The sequence below is a fragment of the Microtus oregoni genome, unplaced genomic scaffold (assembly GCF_018167655.1).
Source record: "Microtus oregoni isolate MIOR12 unplaced genomic scaffold, Mior012 000000F_ref0000247, whole genome shotgun sequence".
NCBI lineage: Eukaryota > Metazoa > Chordata > Mammalia > Rodentia > Cricetidae > Microtus > Microtus oregoni.
Window position 1 is genome coordinate 1,142,898 of NW_024543059.1, and position 23,465 is coordinate 1,166,362.

The window sequence follows — 23,465 nt, forward strand, 5'->3', positions numbered from 1 at the left end:
GAAAGATGCACTGGGAACAATGAACAACCCATCCTCACTGTTTTCTTTAGGTATCTTTTTAAGACATAGTTGACGCTTGCCTGGTACTCTAGAACTAATAACGTGTAATAACGTCCACAAGTGCAATAAATAACTCCCTCAAATGCTCGCTAGTTGAATCGTGAAAAGTACTGATTCCAGGTTTCAAGTCTGATTTTTTTTTTAAATTTATTTATTTATTAAGGATTTCTGCCTCGTCCCCACAACCGCTTCCCATTTCCCTCCCCCGATCAAGTCCCCACCCCCCTCATCTGCTCGAGGAGCAATCAGGGTTCCCTGACCTGTGGGAAGCCCAAGGACTGCCCACCTCTATCCAGGTCTCGTAAGGTGAGCATTCAAACTGCCTAGGCTCCCACAAAGCCAGTACGTGCAGTAGGATCAAAAACCCACTGCAATTGTTCTTGAATTCTCAGTATTCCTCATTGTCCGCTATGTTCAGCTAGTCCGGATTTATCCCATGCTTTTTCAGACCTAGGCCAGCTGGCCTTGGTGAGATCCCAATAGAACATCCCCATTGTCTTAGTGTGTGGGTGCACCCCTCGTGGTCCTGAGTTCCTTGCTCGTGCTCCGTCTCCTTCTGCTCCTGATTTGGACCTTGAGATTTCTGTCCTATAATTCAAGTCTGATATTTTTTAAATATTTATTATGTATACAGTATACAATATTCTGTCTGTATGTCTGCAGACCAGAAGAGGGCAGCAGACCTCATTACAGATGGTTGTGAGCCACCATATGGTTGCCGGGAATTGAACTCATGACCTTTGGAAGAGCAGGCAATGCTCTTAACCACTGAGCCATCTCTCCAGCCCCCTGATATATATATATATATTTAAAGATTTATTATGTATACATTACTTCCATGTATGCCTGCAGGCCAGAAGAGGGCACCAGATCTCATTATAGATGGCTGTGAGCTACCATGTGGTTGTTGGGAATTGAACTCAGGACCTCTGGAAGAGCTGTCAGTGCTCTTAACCTTTGAGCCATCTCTCCAGCCCAAGTCTGATTCTTTATCCACTTACATATACTGCAGAATTTGTTCCACAATTGAAACTTTTTTTTTTTTTTTTTTTTTTTTGGTTTTTTGAGACAAGGTTTCTCTGTGGTTTTGGAGCCTGTCCTGGAACTAGCTCTTGTAGACTAGGCTGGTCTCGAACTCAGAGATCAGCCTGCCTCTGCCTCCCAAGTGCTGGGATTAAAGGCGTGTGCCACCACCGCCCGGCTTCAGTATTTAATAACCTTTCTCTTTTGTTTTTCGAGACAGGGTTTCTCTGCTTTGGAGCCTGTCCTGGAACTAGCTCTGTAAACCAGGCTGGTCTCGAACTTACAGAGATCCGCCTGCCTCTGCCTCCCGAGTGCTGGAATTAAAGGCATGTTGAAACATTTTTAATCACAGGTCTGTAAACATCAATTACAATGACCTAATACGTGGCTTTAAAAATTGAGCACTTTCCTGGCATGGTTGAGGTCCTGGGTTCAATCTCTAGTAAAAATATTACCCTCCAGTCACCATTTGTAGAGGACAACTGGGCATGGGTTGTCTCCACTGTGTGGGTCTCTGGGTTTGAGCTCAGTTGTGCTAGTGTGACTCAGTGTCACTAGCGTCCCTCCAGACTGAAGCGCTGCTGTATGTCCCAGCATTCATCTGATGTGAGTGAGGTTTCCTGTCATGGTTGTGAATTTCACCTATTTCTAGTGGAAGGGTGCTGTAGCAGTTTTGCCCTTGTCTTGCCTGTGTCCCAGCAGAGGGTGCGTGCACAGAAGAGCAGTCACACTGTAGTAATTGGATCAAATTTAAAAAGAGGGTCCTTGGGGAATCTGAGTGGGAAGCTTGGGGTCCGTCACTGCTTGGCCCTCAGGAAGTGTCCAGCCAGGGGAGACACGCATATCCTTTAGAAGAGTTGGCCCTGGATGGGCGCCTATTGTTCCTGGGTATACATGCAGTAGGTACCCTTGCTTTGTCCTAAGTGTCCCCTTGGGGTGCTGGTCTGCACTCCTCCCCCTGCTGCCATTATCAGCTGTGTCCAGATGGCCACTTTCCTAATCTGTGGTACTGGAGCTCAGCTGGGACCAGAGCCTTTGTGCCCGGCTGTGCTGGCCCTGGGGCTTTGAGGATGGGAGATGGGAAACAAGCTCCTTTATAAAGGCAATCTGAGTGCAGAGGGCCTGCAGATGGGGCCAGCCAGTACCTGGGGCTGCAGCCTCCCTGGAAACAGTCTGTCTCTGCTCTGGAGCCCTGGGCCACACCAAGTATACAGTGGCCTCAGAGTTGTGTCTCACCAGGTACACCCTGGCCTGTCGCTGTGGTACCTTTCACCCTGAAACAAAATGCTGGGCCTGGAGAGATGGCTCAATGAGAGTATAAAGGCTCTTGCTGCAGCTAAGCCTGCTGGCTGGAGTTCGGTCCCTGGACCCCACATGTTAGAAGAGAACCAACTTCCACAGTTTGGTCATCTGACCTCCAGACGGATGCCATGATGCAGTAAAATAAAAAGAATACATGTCTACATTAATAAAAGGAAATGAGGTAATGGGTGTGCTAACAGCTGGATGCAGACATTCCTCCGAAACTGCTACACTGAGACCTCATCCTCTGTCATAGCATTGAATGGGGACGGGTGACAATGGCTCAGCTGGCAAAGTGCTTGCCATGCTGCCCGATGACCTGAGTTGGGATCCCCAGAACTCAGGTAAAGATAAAAGAAGAGAACAGACTCCACAGAGTTGTCCTCTGGCCTCTGCACGTACTTCATGCACATGTATACATACAACATGAACTCACTATAGTAAATGGATAAAGTTGAGAAAGAAGTCGGGTCCACCGGGTAGATGAGTAAGCCATCTGGATTAGTGTCATTTGGAGAGGTGGAGGGGAACTTAAAAAGTAGAGCCTCACCAGACAGAATCTGCTGGCACCTTCGTCCTCGTGCCAATTGCACTCTCCAGTGTCCAGAACAGTAGTCTAAGTAAGTATGGCTGTCTGGGTGGCCCACAGTGGCAGAGGAGTCCTGGCAAGCTGCAAAAGCAAGAAGGAACTGATAGGTAGGGATACCGCCTCTGGACAAAACAGGCACGAGCTAGAACACACCCAACTTCTGAAAAACGTTTTATTTCTACAAGGAAAGGGGCAATAAATTAAAGGACTATTCACATGAAGTTCCAGGAAGAGCCAACTGCTGTGCCCTAATTTCCTCCTGGCTCAGGCTGTCCCAGTCACCTGCTCAGGCTCTGGACAATGGTGACGCAGCCGTGCGAGCTGGTGCAGCGTTGCAGTGATGGCTGGGCTTCCACCTGCCCACTGCTAGGATCAAAGGTGAAGACGCTATTGGTGCTCTCTCCATGTTCGTCCCGCCCACCAAGAATGTGGACCTTCCCGTCACACACCGTCACGCCACAGCTCTCCTGAGTGGACAGACAGACAGACAGTTAACTGGGATGCGGCCAGGGACTCTCTTGGTTCTAGTTGGCCATGCCACATAGCAGAGCCTTCCTACGGACTGACTAGGCAATCTGGATGGAGACTAAATAATTGGGTGAACCTGACCCTTACTAAATAAATGGCCCGGGCAAGTCACCTGCTCTGTGTCTTAGGTCTCATCTGCACAGTTCAAAGAGCAACCACCCTCATCACTGACATCGTATGTGGGATATCCTTCACTTGATCTAAAAACCATGGCTAGATTGTATGCATGCAAACAGTAACACCATCCTGCAGTCTTATTCAGAGCCGGGAACCTAGGCCTTGGAATCACCCAGGGCCAGAACTGACCAAGACCATCAATTATACATCTCCATAGTTTCTCTGGAGTTTTGGGGCAGCACGGGGTGGGGGGACGAGGGGCTATGGACACCCAAGATTTGCACCTCTGGTCGCTGATGTCACTGGAGCAAGGAACTTAGCAAGTCCCTTGCCTACTCCTTGCTAGTTGGTACCTTGGTGGTAGACCAGAATCATAGCATTTGGATTCTAAATACTGACTTACTACAGCCCAACTGATGGCCCTGGGCCAACCTCTCATGAGAGGAGATTTGTCACTGGGAGGACAAGCAAGGGGACTGTGGGATGCAATCTAGCGCGGAGTCATTGTAAGCCCCAGAGCCTTGGGAATGGGTCTGCACTCCTGGATCTGCCAGTGCAGGAGCCCTCACTTACCACAGGGCCTGGCAGCTCGGCTGCCTCTCCCCAGACGTCGGTGCCAGGGTCGTAGGTGAAAATCTTACTCATGAGGCCACCCACCACGTAAATGGTGTCCTCCAGGGAGACGGCGTCCAGGCACCGCTGCAGGAAGGGTGCCGGTGATCGCAGACTCCACTGGTCCTCCTTAGGGTCAAAGCATTGCACCTGCAGGAGGGACAGCTGTGGTGAACGAGCCTCACCTGCAGAACTGCCCTCCACCGGCGTCCTCGTACCTCTGTCTCTAGGAATACCTGACAGATTACCCTAATTTGTATCCCACTATGATTGGCTTATGATGTGCTGGGAATCAAACCTAGAGCTTGCTGCATCCTATAACCCCAGCTTATAATAGATGCTTTTTTTTTAATGGAGGAAAAGCATTTTAACCAATAGTACCTCCGTCGTCTAATTTTTATAAGATTACTTTTATTTATGTGTGTCTCTCTATGTCTGGCCGCGGAGGCCGGAAGAACATGTCGGGTCTAGTTAAAGTGAAAGGCAGTTGTGAGCACCTGACATGGGTGCCAGGAACTAAACACTGGTCCTTTGCATGAGCGGCAAGTACTCCTAACCTTCGAACCATCCCTCCAGCCCCAATCTTTCAAAAAATTAATTTTTATTTTTTTTGAGGGGGGCTAAAGATAGGGTTTCACTGTGTAGCCCTTGCTGTCCTGGAACTCACTCTGTAAACACAGGCTGTCCTCAAAACTCAGAAATCTGCCTGCCTCTGCCTCCCTAGTGCTGGCATTAAAGGCGTGCACCACTACTGCTTGGTTCAGTCTTTCAGTTTTTAAAATCTATGAAACCCACATGGATGGTACCAATCAGAAGGGTTCAGGTGTCTCAGTGAGTACCCTCTGAGTTTCTCACTCCCTTGCTCCCTCTCTCTTGGATTTTTCGAGACAGGGTTTTTCTCTGTAGAATTGGAGCCTGTCCTGGAACTCACTCTGAGAACCAGGCTGGCCTCGAACTCACAGAGATCCACCTATCTCTGCCTCCTGAGTGCTGGCATTTAAGGCATGCACCACCTCTGCCCGATTTTTTCAAGACAGGGTTTCTCTGTAGTCCTGGCTGTCGCTCTGTAGACCAGGCTGACCTCGAACTCGGGGATCTGCCTGTCTTTGCCTCCTGAGTGCTGTGATTAAAGGCATCTCATTTCCTTGATCGAAATCTGGGAAATGATTACCGGAGTGCTGACTGGATTCAGAAAATTAGATTGTCTCACACCAGTCCCAGATCTATCCTGCAAACAGTAGGCCACTCCGTTTCCCTGAAGCCTCTAATCCTAACCCCAAGGCCTGAGCACACCTTGTCAGTGTTGACACCGTCCTGCCCAGCGCCCCCAATCACGTAGAGCTGACCAGCGCAGGGCGCCACCGCTGCAGAGCTCACGGCCTCCGGCAGGGGCGCCGTGGCCTCCCAGGTGTTGGAGAATGGGTCGTAGCGCTCAACGCTGCGCAGGCGCCGCAGGCCATCGAAACCACCCACTGCAAAGAGCTGAGGGCGAAGACAAAAGCCAGAGACTCGGGATTCAGAGCTACAGGCGACTCCAACACCCCACCGCTCCAATCTGTAAGCCCGCCAGGGGCATTTCAGCGCAGACTCTGCCTGGCCATGTTCCTCTCTCCCTAGTTCAGGAACCCCCTTCCCTGTTCAATGCTGGGGACAGGAGACAAGTGTCCGAATGAGGAATGCTCCAGCTGCGGATGACGCTTAGTAATAACTCGAGTGGTTACTAAGGGTAACCACCCACGCACCCGATTCCTGTGTGTTTCTGGACGCAGAATGAAGTTTACAAAGACAACTGGCTGTATTTTGCTTGTAAGCGGCAGAGTCAAGACTCAGTACCTGGTCTGTTTGGTCTCAGACCCAAACCGTTTGCCACCGAATTGTATTCTTACAGTGATGGCTACTTATCAGGGAGTGGCGGTGATGTTGAGACAGGGTCTTGCTATGGAGCCTGGGCTGGCCTCAAACTCATGACCCTCTTGCCTCAGCCTCCCAGGCGCTGAGATTACAGGTGTGAGCCACCAAGCCCAGCTGCTGTGATGACTGTTAGCACTATTATATGATCTAGCAAGTCCTTTCTAATGTTCTGAAGCCTCAGAGCCCTCCTTCCCTACATCCTGAATCTCAGGGCAGCAGCAGCCAGAGTGTTCCTACCTGTCCCTGCAGGGTCACCATCTTGTGCCTCCACCTGCCCTTGTGCATGGAGGCAACCTTGATCCAGGTGTGCAGATGGGAGCTAAACATCCAGACATCTCTGCTGTTGATGTGACCTCCTATGGGGAAAGAAACAGTTGTCTTCCCCTAGATCTCTTACTAACTCCCAGTGTCCCCAAAGAGCCAAAAAGCACCCCTAAATCCAAGGGAAGGCGTAAGAGCATAGGAAGGCTTTCTCACTGGGCTGGGGTAAGACTAGGCCTATCAGCCAGACGGTGTGCTCTGAATGGAAGGACAGGATATCAGAGAGATCCAGGGAGTGGAGGGTGCCTATAACCAGCTGCCCTGTGGTGCGATACCAGTCGAGCTCTGGGAACCAAACGGGGAGGGGTATCCTCAAGACAATCTTTAAGAATGTGTGATGGGCCAGGGGAAAGCAGGGCATCTTCCTTTCCATCCTCATCTCTCCGAGGTGCTGGGATTATTATACAGTTTCCACACAGGAAGTGAGGATGAGTTTTAGGGACCAGGAATGACCAGGTGGCCTTCTTGTCAGAGCAAAGTCACAGTTTAAGGCCTTCCTGTCCCAAGCTTAGCATCAACACTTCCCACAGGTGACTGGCTTTGCTGGACCACATGGTTTTAGCCACTAGCTGTAGGGGATTATGGAAAAGCCGGCCCCCATCTTCCGACTGGGAGGAGTAAACAAGGTGTACGTGGGGAGTGGGGGGACCGGGAGGCCCCTACTTCAGTTGTGTTCTCACCAGAAACGTAAATGTCATTTCGGAGTGCACAGGAGGCAAATTCAGAGCGTGTGTACCCAGGCAGGCTGGGCAGCGGGGTCCAGCGCTGACTTTCTGGGTGGTAAGCGTCAGCGAAAGGCAGCTTCAGAAGCCCCTTTCTGTCGCACCCGCCAATGACCACGATCATTTCGGCTAGGTCCATAAATCTGGGGTGAGGAGAAACCCGATAGCTGTACACGCACGCTGCGGCCCTTTCCCAAGCCACCTCCACCTCCTGCAAATGGTGCAGGCAATTGCTGAACCAGAACTCCAGTGCGCGTTGCCTCTAAGCGATATCCCTAGCCCTTGGGTTTGTTATTCTTCTGGGCGTCCAGCGCCAAGCCCCGTTTCTTTCTCGCTGTTTGGATCACACCATGCAATGCCACTGCCCTTCTGTCTGCCCTGTCCCTGGAACCCATCACTTACAGCCTTACCTCTGGTTACGGATAAGAAGGGAGTTACTAACCCTTACCTTAGTCTACTGGCCTCTAAGTTACAGAAAAAAGACTTTCCCCAAAGCCTTTCCCCTTCCTTTGTTTAATCCTTCAGATGGCTGTTAGGATTATTGCCCCTTTTACAGAGGAGGAGAGTGAGGGACTCTTAGATTAAGGGCTAAATTGTGCTGTTTGGTCCGATAAGAATCTCCATTCCTAACAGCTAAGGTACTGCATTCTTCCCCCTAGCCCCTCCTAATGGGGAATTGCCTTGAGCAAGATGACTCAGACCTCCTGCAAAGCTCTCGCCTTCGACCCTTTGGGTTTATGGCCTCACCGAATTTTCCATACCCTCCAGCTAAGTGCTTTCCTAACCCATTTTGTGTCCCTGCCTTGCTCTCAAAATTAGAGACAGCATCACCACTGTCTTCCGTCCCTCAGAGATGAAGGGCCATGGTAGACTTTCCCACCTATAGTCTCCGGACCTGGCATTGCTCTGGTGGAGTGGATGTTTCTCGTGCCTTTGTGTGCTTGTCTTACTAGCCAGTGGGGCCCTAGAGAGCAGATCCCAACAGGACCCGTTTCTCAGAATGGCGGATGGAGCGGGAATTAGAATGCATCCTGCTCTCACAAGCCTAACTCTTCAAGGCAGACTGCCAGGTACTAGGAAACGGTGACATTTCAAGAGGGGCAGTGAAGGAGCCAGAGCTGGGGAAGGCACGAGGCCTCGCTGGGGTGCGAGGCTAGCAAGTGGGAGGCCATACCTCCGCGGCCGGGCCCGCAGCGCGCCAGCCTCCCGGCCCAGGATGAAGCAGGCGCTGGCCTCGAGCAGCAGCGGGCGGCAGTCGCTGCAGGCCTGCAGCAGCTCATCAGCCTCCACCTTCTCCAGAAAGTAGGCGGGCGCCAGCAGCGGCAGGCGCACGTGCTCCAGCAGGAGACGCAGGTGCCCGCGGCGAGCCGGCGCGTCGTGGCGCACCCAGCGCATGGCTGCCTCGAACACGGCCTCCTCGCGCGCCACGCGCAGCCCGGGGTCGGCCAGCAGCGCCGCCACCTCATCCGGCGCCAGCTCCAGGAAGTCGGCGTGGCGCGTCACCTCCATGAAGGCCTGGCGCAGCACGAGGCCGCAGCGCTCGGCCAGAGAGGCGAGCGAGAAGGCGGCGGCCACGCGGCGCAGCGCCAGGCTGTTGGCGGCCCGCAGGCGACCCTCGAGGAAGCGAGCGCACGCCTCGCGCAGCCCCGCCACGCCCAGCCGCTCAGCCAGCGCCAGCACCGCGGTCGCCTCCTCCTCGGCGCGCAATCGCACGCCCGCGCCGTACACGTAGTCGAGCACGACGGCCAGCGCCGCGGCCGTCCCGGGCACCTCGGGTCCGACCGGGACCACGGCCGCTGCACGCTCGGGCCGGGCGGCCGCGAAGAGGCTGCGGAAGTGGGCGCTGGCCGCACTGAGCGCGGCGCGGTGGCACGGGAAGTCGCGGCCGCCGGCGCGCAGCACCACGTCGGTGAGGGTGCCGCTCCGCCGGTACGCGTTGAGTGTCTGCAGGATGCGCTGTGCGTGGCACGGTGCCGCGCACGGGGCCTCCATGCCCGGCTCCGACTCCTCGCGCCCCGGGGACTCCCGCATCCTATGTGAAGAAAACACACATCGCATTGGGGATGGGCCTGCTGGGGACATCCCGCACATTTAGGCCTTCCTTCGCTGGGTCACTCACCACGCACTTCTGGTCATGCAGCTACTGTCCTCACTCTCACCCCCACCCTAGTCCATCTAGTCGTCGTCTTCTTCTTCTTCTTCTTCTTCTTCTTCTTCTTCTTCTTCTTCTTCTTCTTCTTCTCCTCCTCCTCCTCCTCCTCCTCCTCCTCCTCCTTCTCCTTCTCCTTCTTCTTCTTTTTGGATTTTCGAGACAGGGTTTCTCCGTAGCTTCTGGTTTCTGTCCTGGAACTAGCTCTTGTAGTCCAGGCTGGCCTCGAACTCACAGAGATCCACCTGTCTCTGCCTCCCGAGTGCTGAGATTAAAGGCGTGCGCCACCACCGCCCGCCATCTAGACTTCTGATGGCGTTTAGCCAACCCCTGCCTTCTGTGTCCAGTCCTCCCTCCAGAATCCCGAACAGTTTTCTGTTCAGACTTGGCTAAGGTTTTTCCTGCCAGGCTCTGCGGGAAACAGATGGCAAACTCAAATAGGATAATTTGAGGAGACTCAAAAAGGGAGGGGGAGGATGGAACGATTTTTACAAGTCTGGACAATGCGGTGTTTAGGGATTCCACCTGGGATTGAGTAGTGTCACGTGACTACCAATAACACCAGGAAAACCACTCTCAACTTCTGAAGGGGGATCTCAGGGAGGTTCCTGGAACTTGGACAAAATGTCTGTAGGAAGGGTCTGGTTACACGAGCTGTAGTCTCTGGTAAAGGGATTCAAGCTACTCTAGACACGTGTGTGTGTGTGTGTGTGTGTGTGTGTGTGTGTTCCTCACACAAGGCCACTAGATTAAATTAAACTAGATTAAACTAGAGTTTTTATAGCGGTTTTGTGTGTGTGTGTGTGTGTGTGTGTGTGTGCGCCAACAGTCGTAACCCCTATCTTTCTGGAGCTCAGAGCTTGGGCAGGGGTTTTTAGAGAGGACTGGGGAATTGGAGGAGCTCAGAAAGGACAGTCAAAACATTTAAGAAGGGGATTCCCGAGGTGAGTAGATTAGTTGAGCAAAAGCAGGGGAATGAGAGAAGTTTCCAGTGGAAAGATCCAGGCCCCAGGCACATGGGGTTCTCATCCTCCGTTAGTCTGGTGTTATCGGGCCTGGGCAAGCCACCAGCGCCATCGGAAACATACTAAGGCCTAGCCAGAGAATGGTAGCTGTCGGGATGGATGGATGGATGTGCTGGGATTGTAGTAAGCCTGGATCAGCACTTCCTCGTGCAGGAGGATGTGTGTGAGTGGCCTTCAAGGCTCTGGGAAAAGCCTGTCCTTACCCGCACCCTCTTAAGAGTTTGCTGTGGGGAAACGGTCACATACAAGGAGCCTGCCCTTCAGAGGTTAGCTGGGGGGCGGGGGGGGGGGCGGAGAAGGGGTGTTTATCCACAGATTGCACTGTTCACCCTGGTTAGGACTTGGTCCTTAAGAACTGGCAGCTAACGCTTGACATGGTCCGAAGACAGGCGGTGCTCTCCTTCCCGTGGGAACTTACTCCCAGGCTCAGCTCAGCTCGGTGCGTGTTCGTGTGTGTGTGTGTGTGTGTGTGTGTGTGTGTGCGCGCGCGCGCGCGCGCGCTCGTGTGTGTCCATTCTCCCATCTACTGCTCCAGGGCAGATCAGCCTGGCTTTCACAGCGTCTGTGGGATCATGCTGAGTAGTGGACCCACCGCCTCGGCGTCACGCGAAATAAGTTCCTGATGGACAAGGACTGTTGCCCGGGGCGACCAGCCCAAGCCCGCCGGGCACCAGGCTGCTAATTCTAGCCCCTTCGCAGGACTTGCCAGGGTGGGGGGCGTGTCCTCAAGGAACAAGCCGGGATCCAGTGAGACAGGTCATCGGTCGGAGTACAGTAGAGCTGTCCTTAGCTAGCTTAGGAAGCAGCTACCCTCTAGGCGGAGACTCGAGAAGGCAGGTCTCAGGAGAACAGACCCCCTCCCCCGCTATTATTGTGATGGTCCTTAAGTTCACCTCCTAAGAACTTTGCCAATACTTATTGCCACCTATTGCTCTAGGCTTAGGGAACTACGGGCACACGGTGATGGGAGACTCCGTTTCCAACTTGAAGTCCCACTGTCCCGGGGCCCAAGGACACTTGGGAAGGTAGGGATTCTCACGTGGGGCTCCATCAGCATTCTCCCATCTCAGAATCTAAGCAAGTTCATGGGCGAACCGAGATACAGTCAGTGGAAACCGGCTCGGCACTCCACTCTCCTGCTAACCCCGCCCCGCACGCTTTGGATGGACGCTGCTTCCGAAACCCTGTCCCAGGTACTTGGTACTTACCTGGCCACGCCCTCTTCCGCAACTGCTGTTCTTGCAAATTCTAGCAGCTCCAGCCCGTGCCTGCCGCTTGCTGCCTCGCCTGCTTGCCTGCTAGCAGCCTGAGCTCCTGGTTTTACTCTGGCTTTGCCTAGATTCCCACTTGGGCTCAGGTGCGGGAGGACAAAGGGACTGGACGCCAGGAGGGGGAGGGGAGGAGAGGGAGCCGGTAGGAATGGGCACTGGGCTTTTGTTCCGCTCTTGGACCAGTCTTGGGAGGGAGCTGTATGGATGAGCATGGAGTTGATTGTGTGTGCGATGCTGGGCAGTGGTGTTTCGAGGGCTGGGGGTGACAGGCATATGGTATACATATGGGGTGTCTGCTTCAGATTGATGGGGTGGTTGTCAGCATGTAGGTGTTCTAACCCATATGTGTGTACATTCACGGAACACAGTGACTGTGAAGTCCTGGGGTGCTTGGGCTATGTGGACATGTGACCACATGGCTTTGGATGCCACCAGGAATGTGGCTGTCACAGCTATGGATCCAGGTTTCCCTCCTGCCTCTTTGTGACCACTACATGTATGATCCCTGCTCAGCACAGCTGTCATTGTAAGCTTTTGCATAACCCATGTGTCTGTTCATTTGCATGTCAGAGACTTGTGTGTGTGAGATTATTATCATATGTGTGGACCTATGCTCATGCGTATGTGGCAAGGATCTCTCTCTGCTCTGTGTGTTGCATGTGGTCCTGTGACTGGAGGTGTGTGGGGCCAGTGAGATGGCTCAGAGGGTAACAGCACCACATGGTGGAAGGAGAGAACCTACTCACACATATGCAATAGCACACAGGGGCCCACACAGTACACACATTCACATATACAAAATCAAACATAATCTAAGCCAGGTGGTGGTGGCACATGCCTTTAATCCCAGCAGTCGGGAGGTAGACGCTAGGCGGATCTCTGTGAGTTCGAAGCCAGCCTGGTCGAGGTCGATAAGAGCTAGTTCCAGGACAGGCTCCAAAGCCTGTCTCAAAAAACCATGTGTGTGTGTGTGTGTGTGTGTGTCTGTATGTGTGTGTGTGTAATTTTGCCACTGTTATGACCCATAATGTAAATGTCTGTGTTTGTTGACGGTCTTAGGCAACCCCCGTGAAAGAGTGGTTTGACCATCAAAGGGGTCCAGACCTACAGATTGAGAACCAATGACCTCGTGCAAGATGGAGCAGGGGTCCAATCTCCCTTCTTCCCTTCAGGATGCATTCAAGGCCATGCAGATTCAGTGGGAGCCTCAAGAACTACAGACCTTCCCTGTTTCTACCCTGACCTTCCCCACAGAGGGCAGAAGGCAGAGCCCCAGAAACTGTGAGGTGGGAGGGGACACGGACACCAGTGTTCCCAGTACTGTGTTGACTTCCAGCTCAGGTACCCTTTCTCATGCTAAGCAGGGGGTGTGAGCCTGCTTCAGCCAGACCCACAGTCAAACCTCACCAAGGCAAGACATCTGCACTCAGGGCTTGTTCTGCAGGTCCAGGAGCTCAGATACCTCCATGTCACCTTGAAGAACTTGCTAACCCTGATCTACAGCCTGTCTCAGATCCAGGACCTCTTGCTGTGACATTCCTAGCTGGTTACAAAAGGTGCAGAAGGCTGACATGAGGGCCTGTCATCCCAGGCTGGACGTGAGCTCCTGCTCTCCTAGGCTGGAAGTGAGGTCATGCCCTCCCAGGCTGGACTTGAGGGCCTGTCATCCCAGGCTGAACATGAGGTCATGCCCTCCCAGGCTGAACATGAGGTCATGCCCTCCCAGGCTGGACGTGAGGTTCTGTCCTCCCAGGCTGGACGTGAGGTCATGCCCTTGCAGACTGGACGTGAGGTTCTGTTCTCCCAGGCTGGACGTGAGGTTCTGTCCTCCCAGGCTGGACGTGAGGTCATGCCCTTGCAGACTGGATGTGAGGGCCTGTCCTCCCAGGCTGGACGTGAGGGCCTGTCCTCCCAGGCTGGACATGAGGTCATGCCCTTGCAGACTGGACGTGAGGGCCTGTCCTCCCAGGCTGGACGTGAGGGCATGCCCTTGCAGACTGGACGTGAGGGCCTGTCCTCCCAGGCTGGACGTGAGGGCATGCCCTTGCAGACTGGACGTGAGGGCCTGTCCTCCCAGGCTGGACGTGAGGGCATGCCCTTGCAGACTGGACGTGGGGTCATGCCCTCCCAGGCTGGACGTGAGGTCATGCCCTCTCATTTTCTCACTCTCAGCAAAGTTGGAGTTTTTTGATCTTGTTTTTGAGCCAGGTATGGTGGCACACACTTTTAACCCCAGCACTAGGGAGTCAGAAGTAGGGAGATATCGGTTCAATGCTAGCCTGGTCTACATAGTGAATTCCAGGACAGCCAGGACTATGTAGAGAGACCCTGCCTCAAAAAATACATTTTTTTTATGTATATGGGTGTTTCACCTGTGTGTATGTCTGTTCTGTGTGGTGGAAGCCAGTCAGACAGCTAGGAGCCACCATGTGGGTGTTGGGTATTGAAACCTGGTCCTCTGGAGGATTAGCCAATACTCTTAACTATTGAGCCATCTCTTCAGTCCACTGGAGTTTATTTTTTCAGAAAGACATCTTGGGGGTTGGAGAGATGGATCAATAAAGTTAAGAGCACTGGCTGCTCCTCTAGCGGACCCAAGTTTGGTTCTCAGCACCCAGGAGATCCAATACACTCTTCTGGACTCTGAGAGTACCCACACGTACATACAAATAAATATTTTTTAAAATTTAAAAAGATAGTTTTAAAGGCACGTGCTACCACACCCTGGCAAGACATTTTAAGCACGAGTTAAGTAAGGGTGTGGATATTCTCAGAGTAGCCCTGGCTTTGCTTGTTCAAAGCTATGTGACCTTGGATGATCTCTTTGCTATACTGCCCCCACGGAGGGGGGGCATTCATTGGTTTTGTAATCCAGGGATGCTGAAGCTCCAGCATCACGACTGACCAAGGGAAGAGCTTGGATATTCAGTCATCTTCATTTTCATCTCTGAAATGGCTCTTCCTCAAACCCAGGGGCCAGCACCCAAACCCAAATCTGACAATTCAGAGACAGCACACATTAAGACGGCAGCTTTAATTGTCCTGGCCCATAGGTTCCCTCTCCTGTAGGCATTTCTGGCCAGACGTCCATGCTTGACAGAGCTCACAGCGCTTTGCCCGGGTGGCCCATTGCCCTGCAGACACTGCTGTGGGAACCTGAGGTCATATCAGTCTGTTGACCATGTGGTCTTCAAGGCTTCTTCTGACCCAGAGGGCCTGTTGGACAATTGGGTGTGAGGCAGAACAACCCCAAACCTGTGATTCTGGACATCTTTAGCTACTTCTCGGGGACTCAGAGGCCAGTGGTGGAGCGAAGCTGGTTGGGAGGAACATGTCTCCACCATAGCCACTGGTTTTCCTCCTGAGATGAACTTCCTTGTGCTTTGAGATGGGTGCAGAGAGTAGAGCTGCCAGGCAGGGGTGAAGCCCAGCCCACATCCTCAAAGGCAGGATGAGAACAGAGTCTCTCATCTCACAGCATGGACAGATAAATAGACAGGAGTGGTCCCAGGGACGCAGCCACACCCTCCACTTCCACGGGGCACACGGCAAACCTTCCAGGCTGGGAGGCCAAGGACGGCTGTGAGATGGACCAGGAGACTAGGACCACGCTTCCCAGATGAAAAGTCCCAGGCCTGCAGGGGCATCTGAGAGGCTAGAGTCCTGGCCCACCTGGGCCTCAGTGGAGAGGTCATCCCCCAAGAGAGGCTGGAACTGACAAAGGAGCTTGGGGCATTCAAGTAGGCTGCAGAACCAGCTCCCCCCGCAGGCGCAGTTACTGTCAGCGCCTCTCTTCTAGATGCTACCTTAGGTACACGTCAGGCAGACTGATCTTCAGCTAATGGCCACCCCGGTCTGTGAGGGTCTTGGCACGGCTGCCACCGCCGCGAGGGCCCACGGGAGTGGCTGTGCTGTTGGCATAGGTGTCATAACTGCTGTCTGAGCACACGGAGAGCTCATCAGAGACCTCTACACCATCACTGATCTCTGTTGGACCAGAAGAGACAGGGTGTGAGTAGGGAGATGGGCTCTGAGGACAGGGAGACAGGAGGGGAGGGAGGCGCGATGAGGCAGATGTAATTACTGGATCCAGTTAGCCATGAACTCATGGGCACTGAGCCTGCATTTAGGGGCCCCCTGAGTCCCTCCTGGGCCCTTAGTCCTCTGGTCCCTGGAACATCCTGCTGCAGAAAACCATGACACCTTAGGTGCTTTGTTACCCAGTGCTAACTTTCAGGCATTTGCACACACACACACACACAAACACACACACGACATATGCACACACACAAGCATTTGCACACACAAGCATTTGCACACACAGGCTTCTCTCTGTTCAGTGACTTCCTAGTGATCCCTCTTTTTCCTAACATCTGTCTCCCCATCTCTGGTATGTCGATCTAATAGATACCTCCTTGATTCCCCAGGCTGGACTGGGGCCTCCTGTTTCACGCCAGCCTGGTTCATCCAGCCTCTATCACAGTCTGCAAGGGCAGGGGCCTCTCCTTGTCCAGTAGACTGTCTGTAGTCCTGTTCTACACTAGCTGCTTTTGCTTTGTTTTGAGACAGGGCCTCAGATAACTCAGCTCACCCTTTCCTGTCTCTGATCATTCCACAGGCTCCCCCAGCCATCCTCACATCCCAGTTACGTCACCACCTCAAACCTTCCTTGCTACCTCACGGAGCTCTGGGCACACTTCCTGCCTTGGCTCTTCACCCAAGAGGTACAGTGATACCCAGTTTTGCACATTTTTACAGCTGCCTTCATCATGGGAAGAGCAGCAGGGACTGGCAGCAGGGGACAGAACACAGCTGTCACTTATAGATGTCACATGTGAACTAAGGAGAAATGTAGGACCTTCAAACAGCCTATCACCGAGCCCCTGGACCTGGGGTTGTCTGACGTGTTTCTGTCCCTCAGTGCGTGCATGGGTGTGAGCCTGAAAAGAGGCTATGTCCACCTGTCCTTCTGTGTCATGTGAACTGTCTAATCCAGGGCCCATGCAGGCTGTCACCTGAGAAGATGAGCTTCTCTTTCATGATGCTGACATCCCGGCTGGTCCGACGTACGGCAGCGCTCAGCATGATCTGCTCTGGGTTATAACTCCGGATGCCACCCAGGCGCCACCTGCGGAGACGGCCCTGTGGGCATCAGGTCCCTCCCCAGGCTCCCTGGAGCAGACACCCTGCCCACTTCCATAGCAAGAGACCCACAGCACAAATGGGGAAACTGAGGCCCAGAGAGGGGCAGTCAACTGACGCCCAGCCAGGGCTTTCCTGCCCTTCTTTCTCCTCTCACTTATCAGCAATCTTGGCCCAGACAGGCAGTTTTATTAGTTATGCCCTGGCTTTCTTTGGGTGGGACAGTTGCGGGGTGGGGTGAGCTCAGCAGATGTGACTGATAACCCACTTTTATGAACACACCAGCCTCAGGAAACCCCAGCAGAGGCTTCCTGTAAACCCACCAAATGAAATGGGCTGAGAAAAGCCAGAAGGAGCCAAAGAGGACACTGAAGCGAGGTTTTGTTTAGGATTGGTCCTCACAGGTTCCCAGACAAGGATGTCAGGAGAACTTGGCACGGAATTATCCAACTAGAAATAAGAACCCCCGACTCCCCAGGAGACGGAACCTTGACGGGTGGTTGGGGGCAGTGAAGAGTCCATATGAAACTCACTGTGGGTTTCTAGACAGGGCTAGCACAGCAGAAACGGACAGACAGGGTGGCAGGACCGGGCAGACGGAGGTTGGGGAGCAAGAGGCAGGAGGGGAAGGCACTGTGCCTTGGCTGGGCCGGCTGCCTTGCCAATCCTTGTGGGCAGTGCTTGTTCCTCAGGCTTCTTGTCAGGCCCCCAGTGCCAGCCTCAACGCCTGGTAGGTTGTCGTGTTGGATGAGTGTTTGTTGAATCAATGAATGAAAGAATGAGGCCCGTAGAGAAACGATCTTCCTTCCCCCTGCTTCACCTCCCAGGCTCCCTCTTCTCGCTCTGGCTATCCCTGACCCTCAGGAGACAATAACTCTGGGGCTCAGTATCACACCAGGCAATGCATGTGGACTTTGCAGGTGGGAAGAAGAGGTACGAGCTAAACTTCCTTTCAAGGGTTCAGTCTCATAGCCAGGTTCCAGCTTCTCCTGCATCCCAGCCTAGAAGCTGTTCAGCAGAGCTACCTGACCCAACACAGGTCCTAAGACACCTGACCATCCCTAACACCTAGGTCTCATCTTAGAAACTAATGTTAGAACCCACTGGGAAGAGGATCAGGCCAGGGTTTCTACAGCCAGGCACATCCAGGACAGGAAAGCAACTGGGGGGGGGTCTCCCTGGGGGAAAGGAGTGAGGGTGTGGGCCATAGACAGTGAAAAAGAGAAGGTGATGCAGAGAAACGGGGTGAGCCACTGGAAAGGAAGTCCAAGAGGCAAAAGCCAATGGAGCCAGACAGAAACAAAAATGGGGCTTTGCACAGGGCAGGTGGCGAAGGACCCCCTGAGTGCTGGACTTGGGGATGTGAGGACCCTCTCTCTCCCCAGAGGAGACACTCGAGTGCTGAGGGAAGCTGGGTCAGCACCTACCAAGGAAACACTGGTCCCCACCCTCAGCAGGGACCAAAAAGTACAGCACGGGAAGAATAAATCCCAGCACGCAGGAGGCTGAGGCAGGAGGAACACCAGTCAGAGGACTTGGCTTACATAGTGAGGCTCATCTCAAAGGGGAAAAGGAACCGGAAAGGAGAGAGCAGAAAGGAGGCGGGTGGGGGCATGGAAAAGGGCCAGTGCTTCAGGCACAACAGCAGCGTTTCAGACAGACCTGGAAAGGGAGTGGCCAGAAATGGGGGGAAGAGGAGCAGGAGGGGGACACACCAGAATTACCTGATCAAGTGATAGCTGTGAGATTGCCAGAGTGCAGCAGAGAGGGGGAGGGGAGAGAGGAGGGACATGCGCCATCAGAGCAGGGTGGGACAGAGAGAGAACGTCAGTCAAGAGCCAACCCCAGCCCCTTGGTGCCTGGTTGCCTAGGGCCCCAGGCTGGCCCAACATTGTCCCCTCCCCCACAACCCATTCCACCCATGGCAATCACATGCCAGCTGTCTTAGGGGTATGGGAGGTTCCAGCCGGCTGAATAGCACTCGGTCCTCCTAGGTTTGAACCCATGTCCTGGCTGACAGCGGGCAGACCGGCCACGGAGGGAGCAGCGTCCACCAGATACCACACAGCAGATACCACAGAGCAGATACCACACAGCAGATCCGGGAAAGGTTTGGCTCTGAGCCCCTGAGCTGGGTGCTCATCCTATAAGCCATCCAGCTCGTGCTGAGGGCGGGGCCTGGGCCCCGTTGAGGATAGGCTGGGTATGGACATGTTGGGGTCTACTCACTTCTGGAGCACAAAGATGCCAACGATGAGGCTGAAGGAGATCAGGTCGGCAGTGACCCACATGAGGCAGTACTCGTCTGGGGGCTGTGGAGAGAGGACCCAAGACCAGCCTCCAGTCAGAGCTCATCTAGACCGTGGGAGGAGGGGCAGGGGAGGAGCTTGAGGCTCCTCAATATTTTATTTTGGGCATGTTGTTCTATGTGTGTGTGTGTGTGTGTGTGTGTGTGTATTCAGGGTATACGAGGTGTGTTGAGTCTCGAGTGTGTGTAAGCTTACAGGAGCTCAAAGCAAGAGCCGAATGATTAAAAAAAAAAAGAAACAAAACCAATGGTTCCTTTATTTGCAGGTAAGGTGTCATGTGCCTGGCAGTGGAGCTATGACCTTACAAATCGGTAAGGGGTGCCCATGTGGGGTAGGAGGACGTTGATCACAGGGCCTGGAGAAAACAAAGGCCCCTGTGTGTCCCCTCAGCACCCTCAGCCTCAGACAGATGAGGGGCACTTTTCTTTTTCTTTTTCGAGACAGGGTTTCTCTGTAGCTTTGGAGCCTGTCCTGGAGCTAGCTCTTGTAGACCAGGCTGGCCTCAAACTCACAGAGATCCACCTGCCTCTGCCTCCCGAGTGCTGGGATTAAAGGTGTGTGTCACCACCGCCCGGCTGAGGGGCACTTTTTGAAGTCCATCAACTCCACGGGGCCTGAAATCTCCAACACGCACACTTCCGCAACCTGCCTGTGTGCTATTTCATGTCACCTTAGAGTGTTGGAGGTATTTAAGTACCATGGACAGGTAAGAACTGCAAAGTGGGCTCTTTCTGGCTTGGCAGGGGTCCCGATGAGTCAATTAGCCCAGGCCTCCATAGCTTCCTGTCCACGACTGAGGCCCTCTTCAGGCCTTGCCCACACCTCTTTTTACCACCTATAACCTAGCTCTGACTCACCAACACTACAGCCCTCTTGGCTATGAAGCCCTCTCTCTCCCCTTCTTTGCATCCTCAGGGACAGGGCAGGGGAGCTTCTGCCTCGCTCCTGGGGTTATCTCTGGGCCAGGGATGGGAGCTCAACTGGCCTCAGGAGCTCCATGACTGACTCCCACATACTTCTCATGGTCCTTTGAGTAGACCCAGCCTGTCCACAGCCTCTTTGTAGAACAACTTCCCTTTAGAACCAAATCTAACAAGCAGCCCATGACTCAGGGAGATGTCAACTTCTTGAGTGTTGGTCGCTGGGCAATGTGATCTTCCCATGGGTCAGGCCCAGGGTCCCCAGCCTTCAATGCAGACCTCAGAGGTTGTGACAATTCCATTCTGCTTTAGCCTATAGCTGCCCTCTCACCCCTACATACCACGAACACCACCATCCCAGGGGGAGAACCTTTGCAGTGACAGATAGCCCTAGGTGCCCTCAGGCCCCACAATCTCCAACTCACCATGATCCAGAGTGGAGAAGGCACCCGAGAAAGGATATGGGTGTTGTCAGAAGTGACAGATGGAACCCCGGCACACCACAGCAGGGAGAAGAGCCACGGTGCGTTGACGGTGTAGAGGTTCACACTCAGGTTCCAGGATGCATAGTCCCTGGGCAGGGGGGCAGAGGCTGGTCAGCTGCCTTGCTGCCTGAGCTGGGAGAGCACCCCTAACAGACTGTCCCCCTCACGGTCACCCAGGAGAATGAGGTGTCTGTGTCCATGCTCACAGGACACAGTCTGCCCAGTACTTCCCATCTCACGTCTGAACCCTGTGTGTTCTACCCTGTGCCCACATGTGCTAGGTGGAGGATCAAACTGGGGGATACACAGTCCCTCCTCCAGGGGCACCTGGGGTGACACAGGGCAGGCACCTGAGCTCCTGGTGGGACACCTGAGTGTAGCGAAGGTTCAGTTTCTGGATGTGACCTCTCCGTAGACTGGCGATGGCTTCTTTAGACCCGGATGTCTGCTGGAAGCCGGGAGCCATCTTCCGTACTAGAGGCCTCTGCCTGTTAGGCAGCCACATGACCTGCCGGTCGGAGACAGGGTGGTCAGGCCTCTCATTTCCAGACTTGGGGTGAGGGCCCTAGTCCTCCTAGATCCCTCAAGGGTCAAAGAGAGTCCTGTCTACAGTAACAGAGCCCATAGTGAACAACTCAATCAGCTTCCCTGATCAAGACAAGATGAGCAACCTCACCCTCCACCCTGACCACAGTCAACAGCATCTAGAGAACTATGCGTCACAGAGGGACCTCAGGATCCCAAAGTGTCACGCCTCAATGACTTGGGACAAATTCCACAGACGTAACAGGGAACCCACTCTCCTCTGAGCGATTGAAAGCACTTGCTGGGACTCTTTCCTGTCCCCAGAATGGACCAGTCAGGAAAACAAGGTGCACACAGCCCTATTTTACAAACAGGGAAGCTGAGGTTTGGAGAGGGGCAGGTAGGTCTATCGTGGTGCAGGGGGCTAAGCCAGCGTCACGGACAGGGCTTCACCTGGTGCTGTGGGAATCCTGAATGCAACACGGCCTCCAGCGTGATGTTGAGGAAGCTGCCACGGTACGGGTGATCACGGGGCGGGTCTCGCAGGTTGAGCAGCAGTGTGGCATTTCCCTTGGCGAGTTCCAGGAGCTCTGCCAGGCTGCAGATGGACTGATTCTGGATCTCCCTGTGGTCTGAGGGTGATAGGGAGCTGGCTGTCCAGAAGGGGTCAGTCTGGCAGAGACAGGGACACACACGGCTGTCACCAGCCCTTTGGAGCTTTCAAACACCTTCCTGGCGATAGAGCATGGAGAACCAGGACGGCCAGTCACTGTTGGTATGTTGGAGATTGATGGCTGTCGCCCAGTAGGGGTCTGAGGAATGCCTAACCTTCTCAATGGTCCCACCTGCTTCCCATGAGAACCCTTGGCTTGGAGTCAGTCCAGTGTGGTCTTGAGTCCATTATGTAGCCAAGGATGGCCTTGAACTCCTGATTATTTTTGCTTCCATTTCTAGTGCTGGGTGATGCTACCCTACCAAGTTTATGAGCTGCTGATTGAACCCAGGGCTTGGTCCATGCTAGGCATGCACTCACCAACTGAGTTACACCCCTAACCCTAGAAAAAGGGCTTCAACAATTAAGGATCAGCATCCTTGAGAGGGGAAGCCAACAGAACCAGAAACCCCTTAACAAGCAGTGATAGTCACAGGGTCTGGATGCAAGAGCCCAGAGGGGATTGCCAGCTAGCCTAGCTAGGGTCATCTGAGCCGATGGCCACCTGCCTCCTTCTTTAGGAGCCTTCCATGTTTCCCACGCCTAGGCAAGGCCCAGGTACAGGCAGACCTTGAGGAACCACTGGCCAGCGTTGAGCCTCTGCAGGACAGTCCAGTTGAGCATGGCAGCAGGCCTCCGGGCCAGCTCTGGAAACACCTGCTCTACGTTGGTGGTCCGCCTCAGGGTGGTGTCATGCAGGAGAAAGGGCACACCATCCAGGCTGCAGGAGAGAGTCACTGTCACTACCCATGCAGGGTGCCCACCTGCCCCCAATCACAGACCTCCCTTCTCCCTACCCTCAAAGGACACAGCCGTCCTGTTCCCACATCAGCTACAGAGTCCTCGCTTTTGTGGGGACAGTACTGGACCAGTGGGAACCTCCAAAGGTTCAGGGACCAGTCCTTAGACTCTCTGTGAAGGTCGAGTGGGGAAGACAGTTGAGGGGAGGGCTGGGGAGAGTGGATCTGTTCCTTTCAGCAATGTTAGAAGGTAAGTACTGCCTCTCTTGATAGTGGGGGAAACAGAGGCTAAGCAGGAAACACTTATCTCAAGGTCTGTGGCCACTAAGTGGTGAGACTTGGCCTCAAACCAAGCCCTCCAAGTGCTGTATCAATGACAGCGCCAGCACAGGTCCCCTTGACAAAGTTTATTACTTCCCTCATCCTCATCGTCCCACTAGGGCTGGACACAGTTCACAGAATGCCATAGTGTAGGACAATATAGGGCACCATGCTTCCCGCTCCCCAAGGCATTGTATCAGTCCTGTCAGAGAGGTATGAAGCGTACAATCTATGCTGTCCACTCTGGGAGTGGTGACCTCACATACATGGTGTAACTGTTTATTGTATACCTGTGTGTATTTGGTGGCCCTACCTTCTCCTCTCCTCGGGGGGTAAGGAGATAGGTCGGTGTGGGTTTCCCCATCATTTAAACAAACACATACGTTGTTTCTATGGATGGAAATGTGCACATCACTTCTGTATGGGCTCTTATTGCTTTGTTTTTTGAGACAGGGTTTCTCCACTTAGCTCTGGCTGTCCTGGAACTCGATGTACAGATCTACAGACCACGCTGGCTTCGAACTCGCAGAAATCCACCTGCCTCTGCCTCCCGAGTACTGAGATTAAATGTGTGGGTCACCACTGCCCGGCTTCTGTACGGTCTCATAGCCAGCATTACTGTCATTGTATTCTCTGTACCTTGCTTCACCTAGCCAAGTGTTTGCACTCTGCCTGGCAGAG

The 23,465-nt window shown here is 53.7% G+C and overlaps 2 protein-coding genes across 9 annotated transcripts in view; both read right to left on the reverse strand.

The window, feature by feature from the left end:
- Positions 1–3,213: 3,213 nt before the first annotated feature.
- Positions 3,214–9,216, reverse strand: LOC121466408 (kelch-like protein 35). The gene is made up of 6 exons (XM_041630146.1): positions 8,360–9,216; positions 7,144–7,328; positions 6,380–6,498; positions 5,525–5,713; positions 4,193–4,381; positions 3,214–3,441 (listed from the first exon to the last, which is right to left on the reverse strand). The coding sequence occupies exons 1-6, from the start codon at positions 9,214–9,216 to the stop codon at positions 3,253–3,255; spliced, it is 1,728 nt and encodes a 575-aa protein (XP_041486080.1). The 3' UTR covers positions 3,214–3,252.
- A 5,221-nt stretch (positions 9,217–14,437) lies between these two features.
- The window catches only part of LOC121452800 (glycerophosphodiester phosphodiesterase domain-containing protein 5), a 77,506-nt gene continuing 68,478 nt past the window's right edge, over positions 14,438–23,465 (reverse strand). For 5 of the 8 annotated variants that reach the window (XM_041659092.1, XM_041659067.1, XM_041659083.1 and 2 more), the window contains 8 exons: positions 22,294–22,444; positions 21,465–21,683; positions 20,837–20,994; positions 20,427–20,574; positions 19,002–19,084; positions 18,497–18,511; positions 16,646–16,758; positions 14,439–15,617 (listed from right to left, as the gene is read on the reverse strand). In XM_041659092.1, coding sequence (XP_041515026.1) covers positions 15,469–15,617; positions 16,646–16,758; positions 18,497–18,511; positions 19,002–19,084; positions 20,427–20,574; positions 20,837–20,994; positions 21,465–21,683; positions 22,294–22,444 — 1,036 coding nt within the window. In that variant the 3' untranslated portion in view covers positions 14,439–15,468. Of the gene's footprint in view, positions 15,618–16,645; positions 16,759–18,496; positions 18,512–19,001; positions 19,085–20,426; positions 20,575–20,836; positions 20,995–21,464; positions 21,684–22,293; positions 22,445–23,465 lie in introns of all 8 variants that reach the window. The other 3 variants (XM_041659122.1, XM_041659112.1, XM_041659131.1) reach the window with 3 other exon arrangements.

Coding starts and splice junctions, on each gene's coding strand:
- LOC121466408 (XM_041630146.1), bottom strand. CDS start 9,216: ATGCGGGAGTCCCCGGGGCGCGAGGAGTCGGAGCCGGGCATGGAGGCC. Junction 4,382..5,524: donor ACGGTGTCAACACTGACAAG/GTGTGCTCAGGC, acceptor TCCCTCCTGCAG/GTGCAATGCTTTGACCCTAA. Junction 3,442..4,192: donor CCGAGCTGCCAGGCCCTGTG/GTAAGTGAGGGC, acceptor CTGTCCACTCAG/GAGAGCTGTGGCGTGACGGT.